General features: G+C 44.0%; 1 protein-coding gene across 1 annotated transcript in view; it reads left to right on the top strand.

Moving 5' to 3' along the window:
- CCDC88C (coiled-coil domain containing 88C) overlaps window positions 1–7,482 on the top strand; it is a 101,903-nt gene that overhangs the window by 2,677 nt on the left and 91,744 nt on the right. The window contains exon 3 of the mRNA XM_009319527.1: window positions 834–920. Coding sequence (XP_009317802.1) covers window positions 834–920 — 87 coding nt within the window. The remainder of the gene's footprint in view (window positions 1–833; window positions 921–7,482) is intronic.

Here is a 7,482-nt window from a genome sequence, read left to right as displayed (position 1 = left end):
AGCGTCTTCACGGCTTTGATCGGAAAGCTTTCGCGGCGGACAGGGTGGCGGGACCGGGTGCAGGGCGAAAGCTCCGGGTTTGCATTTTTTCCTTTTGGCTGCTATTTGAAATTAACAAAAAAAAGGGGAAAAGGCCAAAACCAAACTCATTCAGTTCTATAAAATCTGCTTTAACGTCTTTCTAGGGTTTTTTGGGGGTATGCGTTTTTTGCCCCCCCCTTTTTTTTTTCTCTCCCCGAACAGTTGCTTTTTCTTAGTTGTTCGTATATGCTTTAGGGGAAGGTATGCGGCAGTACAAATAAGGAAATGAAAGTACTTTATCATATGAAGCTTTACTGGGAAGATTTCATCTAAAGTTCTCTACGTTCTCATGTAAACTTTGATATTAAATACACAATTTGGCAAAAAGAAAACTTCAGTGATGTATCTTTTGGGCAACACTGTAAGGATATGTCTTGAGGAAACTTATAAATAGGTTAAAAGAGCAAACACTGAGAATACTGTAACATTGAAGTGAACTGTTGATAGAACGTGTACATTTTTTTAACCACATCCTTTCCTGTCGCTGGTCTGCTGTGTGCAGATCCTGACTGTTTTCTGTCATCTCTGTATTTGCTTTTAAATATGCTGAAATGTGTCCGATAAAGAGTTTGTATGGAGCAGTATTTGACTTTCAGGGGAGAAGACTTTGGAAATCACTCAATTTTGGCACTGCACTCTCTTAAGTGAATGAAATCAATTGAAGCTCGACCAGTGATTTGCAATGTTAGGCCAAGTCCAACCACTTAAATGAAGAATTCATATTAGAATCTTTAAGTGAAATTCTTGAAAAGTAACTTAAAGTCTGACAACCCATGCCTCACCCACTCAAGTTGGCAAGTTTTGTTATCTTCTGGTACCTGGCTGCTCCATCTGAAAAGGTAATCAAATTTTCTTCCGGTTTGATGTTACTAACAGTGAAAATTGTGAACTGGAACTTAGTGAAGCACGTGAAGGTTCATGATTCGGAACAGAATCCAGATCAGTCAGCCCACCTGGGGATAACAAACTAGTGGTGTGAAATGTTAGCTGGGATGGAAACCTGATGTAAAGAGAAGACGTAATTTCCAGCATTTCTGGAGTAATTACACTTTAAAAAGAGAACTTTCTGGAAATTAGAGCCTTGAGTATGAGTGTTCAGATCCGGACTTGTAGTTTTCCAAGATGTGGTTTGCTGGATTAATTGGATTTTAATTTATGACCATTGTGTTTGGCATGGAGATGCCAACCAAACTGTCAAGGAACAGCAGCAGTTGAGTCTGCTGCAGGTTTAACTAACTACACTGTCATTGTTAACCTAATATGTAAAAGAATCTTCTTATTTCAAAACAAGAAAAATTAATACTTAGTTGCTTTTGAATTTTTTTTTATTAAATAGGCTGAAGTTAGGTGGCTTTTGAATGACTCTGGCATTCTTATGAGGGATGTATTTTAGAAGTGCTTTATCAGGTGGCATATGCAAACTTAAATATTTTGTAGTGGGCCGTTGAAATATGTCTGAGGAGACACAGAATTGTTAAAGTCTATGGAGCAACTTAACAATGCTCTGGGGACAAGAAGTGAATGATAAGATCTCATTGAAATAAGGAAGATAAGCATGTAGGCTGACTAAATGCAGTGACACTAGTTGGCATTTTGTCGGATATCATGCGTTTGTGACAAATGCCCTGGCATGTTTACTTGCCTTAAGTAGTCAGGAAAATAAGTTTGTTTTTTCCAAAAAACACCTCTGCCAGCAGTGTCGCAGAAAGTGTAAGTGGGGAAAGCACAAGCAGTGTGGAGTAGGAAACTGTTCCATTATACACGATCAGGGCTTTTTTTTTTCCTCTTTTTAGGCAGCTTTGGCAGTGCTTCTAATGGTGTCTAAGGAGCTTGAAACCAAGAGCTTTCTACCGAGAGCCTGAGACCGTTTAACTTGGGAAGGATCGCGGTTGTATTTATGTATCCCAACCCAGCGAGGCAGAGAGGTGCTAACTATGACCTTCACTTTTTCCTGACTTAACCTTTAGAAATTGCAATGCAATTACTGCTTGCCTTGCAAGGCGTGTTTCTGCCCCACAAAGCTTTCAGAACAGAAAAATAAGCGTGTGTTTTAAAATGCTTGCTCATCAAATTTTCCAGTCCTGGTCCCTGAAGATGACTTTCAGTGCTTGGCTTGAAAATTGTATTAATGAGGGCCTTTGATAAATCTGTTAGAATTTGATACACCATGTCGTGATAGTGTTGATTGCCTGAAAGCACAGATGCATGGACGCACACACATGCAGAGAGCAGGGGGTAGCAGGGTGAAAGGGTTGGGCTCCTCATGTGGATAGCTGTTTCCTCACTCGTGTGTTATTTCGCTTTTAGTTTTCTAGGTTAGATATTCTGCTTGCCTGGTAACACAAATAACACAAGCACATGAGTTTGCATCTAAACACCAGGTGTGATGCAGTACTTTGCTGCAGATCAACAAGTTTCTTTTGGTGAAGATTTCAAAAGCCAAATTCTTGGGAATTTCATCATTAAAAATAAAGCATTTTTGTCCTGCAGCTAAGCAGATTTTAAGTTTAATCCATGGCCAGAAAGACAGGTGGATCTGTGAAGAAATCCAGATATACCTGTTGAGTGGAGATTGCTGAGTGAAAGTAAGGCTTTAGCTGTTAGAGGTGTGAGTGGGCTGTATGAGTTCAGCCAGCCTCTAGTTTCTGTTGTAATAGATTGGATTTTGCCCAGATGCTGTCTGGCAACTTAGAGTGGGTGGAGAAGATCCCAACTGCTTCATGTTGTGGTGTCAAAGTTTTTTAGGCGGTGGGTTCATATCAGCAAGGCAGCTGTATCACCAGAGAGATACGTGACATCTGTCGCTTTTCCTGCCTGCCAGGTCCCTGCTGGCTGTGTGACAGGAGGTGAAAATAGGGCTGTGCCTGTGCTCCATCCTCTTCAGAAATTAACTGCCCCCAGGAATGCTAGCCCTGAACAAAATGTAGTTTGCTCAGGCACACCAAATGTAGCCGCGGCGCAAGGGCGGGGGAGGGGAACCTGGCCTGGGCTTAGGCAGATTCTGGCCACGCCGTGGTCAGTAGGTCACCAGCTGTTGGGCTTTGCTGGCGATCCCCTTGCTTACTGGTGATCCCTAACAAAGCAAGACCCTTTTTAAAAGAGAGTTAGGGGTTGCTTAGTTCTCAGTAATGGTTCCTAGCTGCTTAACGAGTTAAATCTAATAGGAAGAGACAGACAGCAGCGTTTGGTTTCCCCACTTACATTTTAAAACAAGACAAACGTTTTTTCAAGTAATTTTGCTGTAAATGAGTGGTTTCCTTTTCCTGTGTTCTGTCCAAGTGTATACCCCAACCTGATCATTCATGAAGGACACATTGGTTTTTGCAGACTTGCAGTACTGGCTGAATACTCTGCATACAAAAGTGTTTGTTAATATTCAAAGTGGAACTGCCATGTCCTGAGCTTCTGTGTTTCTGGTGGATTTATGTGTATCAGGTTAATGAGCTTCTCTGCAGGCAAATTTTAAAGAACTTTTTTCAGATGGTTGTGTGTCACTTCCTGGTATGAAACTAGCACGTGGCGACGCTGCATAGACTGCCTTCAGTCTTACAGTTGCAGCTGTGCATAATACCTACAAGCATAAGCAAATATTTGCCCTGTTTAACTTCTTACAGAAAGTTTTATTTGGGAAATGGTGTGGGGGTTTACACATGCAGCCATATGGGCATATAAGTGTTTTCATATTGACTTGTTCTAATTCTTCTAATTCATGGTAGACTCTGCTTTTCTTTTAAAACATTTAGCAAACAGGAATGTGTATTAGGAATACAGCTGATAAAACTACTTGTATTAAAACTGCGTAATAAAAATGCACAATAATAGGTTTTTCCATTTCAATTTCAGCAGTCATGGTTTGTGGTACTGTCAATCTGTCTTCTTTAATTTAGACCATGTGACAGGAACAGCCACGTTGTGAGTGCCCGTTTCTTGTGGTTTGTAGCAAATGGCATGAATACCAGGAGGTTAAAGATATGCATCCGTTTAAATTTAAAATCTCATTTAGAGGTGCATTTTTCTACCATTTTCCAGGCAATTTAGAAACCCTGCCAGCCTTAGTGGTGTTATGCCACTTGATAGAGGAAGAAGTTGGATGATAGGAGAGTTAGACTGGTCTAAGAGTGGTGTATTTTCAGTTAGCAAGTTACCTGCAGAGCAAAGTGCTGCGGGATGCTGGGCACGCCGGGCACAGTTGGTTCTTTCTGGCATCTCATAACCCTTGGGCCTGGCTTGTGGGCTTCCCCCTTACTCAGCAAAGTTACTTGTCTGAAATTGCTAGAATGGGATTGTAATTTTGAATTTTAAAAATGAATTTTTTTTTGTTACTTTTATTTTATTAATTGGTAGCTTAAGGGATTGCATCTTCAAGCACTTGTGCTGCCGGCCCCATGCCTGCTGAATTCGTCTCTCAGCCTCTGTCTCCTGGCCCTTCCTTTCCTCTGTGCACCTGTAAAAGTCATGAAGGTGTGAAAACTGGAGGACTTTAAAATGTTTGGGTATACAGTGAGGTTTGATACTTTCCTTCTGTTTATTTGGCTTGTGTGTTTTTCACTGGTTTGTGAAGTACCTCCCTTAGTCACACCCCAGTCACGCTGCCTCAGTCTTACTTAGATAACTTTTTTGATCTTGAGGAGTGGGTGGTTTTTAAAAAAGAGAATTGTAGTTTCCATTGTATTAGTGTATAAGGGAAAGACCAAACATCAAAGGACTGAAAAAGCATCTCATTGAGGTTGTGTTCAGGGATTTTTCAGATACATTCAGACAGGAATTTATTTGGGTTACCTGGTTAGTGTTGCAAAAAGATCTCTCTTTAATTTTCAATATGATCCTTGGAAAGAGTTTCTTTCTGTAAAATTCTTCATAAACAAGTTTCACCAACCAAACAGGTGCTATAATGTGCAGAGTGTGGTACCAACGTCTGTTTTCTTCAGGGTAGAAATGTCTTTAAACAGAGAATTTGCCTCTTAAGGTGTAATTTTACTCAGGTGCTCTTTTTCCTTGACAACTCTGCTTTTCCTTGCTGTAGATCAGGCTGTTTGGGTGGTAGTGTTTTGAGTACGTCCATCTCTCTAGGTTTTTAGCCTTTTTCTTTCACTTCTGTTGAGATCGGTAAGCTGTGGGTTTTCTGGCAGCTCGCTCCTCCCCTGAGCGCAGGTAGCCTCGGGCCTGCTCCGTCTCGGGGTGTTGCCCCCTTCCCCTGCGGTGAGGCCTGCCCGCCTCCGGGCTGCTCTCTGCTCCCCTTTGGGGAGGAGGCAGCAGGTGGGTCTGGGTCTGCTCCCGCAGCAGGCGGCCCGTTTGCTGCCTCTCCTGGCTGCTCTGGCTCTCCCCTTCCGCATCCCCCGAGATGTCTCAGGAGCTGGGTGAGTGACATGGCGGAGGCAGCAGCAGCAGGAGGGATCCAGCTGACCTCCTCGCATAAGCTGACGCAGTTATTCTAGGCAGGAGGTGTGATGCAGAAAATGTTTGAAAATTGCAACAAATGTATTCTTTCTGAATAAATACATGCCTCGAACCCTTGATTCTTACAAACATTCATCTCTGTCTTCTGACCTAACAAGCATGTTTTGCCAGTTCAATTAGATAAAACTGAGCTTACCTGGTAAATGGAAAAGAATAAATCTGCCTTTTTTTTGGGGGGGGAACCTCCCACTGCCTCCAAGAGCAACTTTCTGTGCCTCTTCCAAGTTCTTGGCTGTGGAGCTAGGACAGCTGTAGTCAGTACTCAAGCTTTTCTGACCCAGGATTAAGAAAAAATATGGTAACAAATGAAGAAGAAATGGGATACTGCTTGTTGAGAAGGAATTGTTTAGTTTTCCCTGGGGAGACTGTAAGCCCTGTCATAGTTCAAAGCGTAGGCTGTGCTGGCCCTTCACATCTTGTGCAAAGGGTCCTCTCTGAAGTGAGCTGAGGTGCTGGATGAAGTTGGTTACACAACATATTCAGAAACCCAAACTGTCATTTTCTTGAGCTACATTCTGTTTTCAGAAAAGCTTTTAACTTCCTTGTCTGTGAGGAGGAGGAGGCAGGACTGCCGGAGTGGCACCGTGTGCTGTGGCTTGGCTCGGGGTTAAGAGGACCCCGAGGTCGGTGGCATTAAGGGCTCTCGGGGCAACCAATTACACTTAATGAAAATGATAGGATAAAAGCTCCAGAACTGCTTCTGAGGGCCTGGTCCTGCCAATGCTATGTTCTTGTAACAGATGACTAGCTCAGCTGTGCCAAAAGACCGAGCAGGTCTTGTGTTGGAAGGAGTTGTTGTTCTGTGTCTTACGCACTTTTGAAAACCTCATCCAAGTCATGTGGTTACACTGCCTACAGCTGTTGAAGAAATTGCCTCTCCTTCGCTGTGGCCGGTGGGCGCATCTTGTGGATTTTTGCTCCGTTTTGTGTGTTTTTGGGAAGGGTCGTGGAGCTCTGCTATACAGTCAAAGCTTTCTCTTCCTGGCCGTAGACCTGGGTCACTGCCAGACAGTGGCATGGCAGCGTGCTGCCTACATGAGCTTTCACATAGAATCGAGACCTGTAGGCCAACCCTTCTGTTTGGCTAGCTTCTCTTTACTGTACGTTTTTTCCCTTTTAGCTTCCTAGTTTGTTGTCGTGACCTTGCCTAAAAAGGCTAAGCATCCAGCTTCCTTCAGGATCCAACTCTGTGTCAGCATCTGCTCAGAGAGTACTGAAGGCAAGGTACTCTCCAAGTTCAAGCCCAGGTGCCACTTAGGCTTCTCCAACTTGCTGTGTTGCTGAAGACCCATACTGTGAAACTGTGTATGGGTATGGCTTCTGCACTCCTGTTCCTGAGCATCAGTAAAATGCAATACTTATGGGAAGGGCTACAGATGTCGTCTATCTGGACCTCTGTAAGGCCTTTGACATGGTCCCCCACACCATCCTTCTCTCTAAACTGGAGAGGTATGGATTTGGTGGGTGGACTGTGCAGTGGGTGAGGAATTGGTTGGATGGTCGCATCCAGAGGGTAGTGGTCAATGGCTCAATGTCCAGATGGAGACTGGTGACGAGTGGCATCCCACAGGTGTCCGTATTGGGACCGGTACTGTTTAATATCTTCATCAGTGACATAGACAGTGGGATCGAGTGCACCCTCAGCAAGTTTGCAGATGACACCAAGCTTGGTGCAGTCGACAGGCTAGAGGGATGGGATGCCATCCAGAGGGACCTGGACAAGCTGGAGAAGTGGGCCCGTGTGAACCTCATGAGGTTTAACAAGGCCAAGTGCAAGGTCCTGCACCTGGGTTCAGGGCAACCCCCAGTATCAATCCAGGCTGGGGGATGAAGGGATTGAGAGCAGCCCTGCCCAGAAGGACTTGGGGGTACTGGTGGATGAAAAGCTGGACATGAGCCAGCAATGTGCGCTCGCAGCCCAGAAGGCCAATCGTATCCTGGGCT

The sequence above is a fragment of the Pygoscelis adeliae genome, unplaced genomic scaffold (genome assembly GCF_000699105.1).
Source record: "Pygoscelis adeliae isolate BGI_AS28 unplaced genomic scaffold, ASM69910v1 Scaffold71, whole genome shotgun sequence".
NCBI classification, from domain to species: Eukaryota; Metazoa; Chordata; class Aves; order Sphenisciformes; family Spheniscidae; genus Pygoscelis; species Pygoscelis adeliae.
The sequence above is the reverse complement of the archived record's forward strand: the minus strand, read 5'-3'. Positions and strand labels throughout refer to the sequence as shown.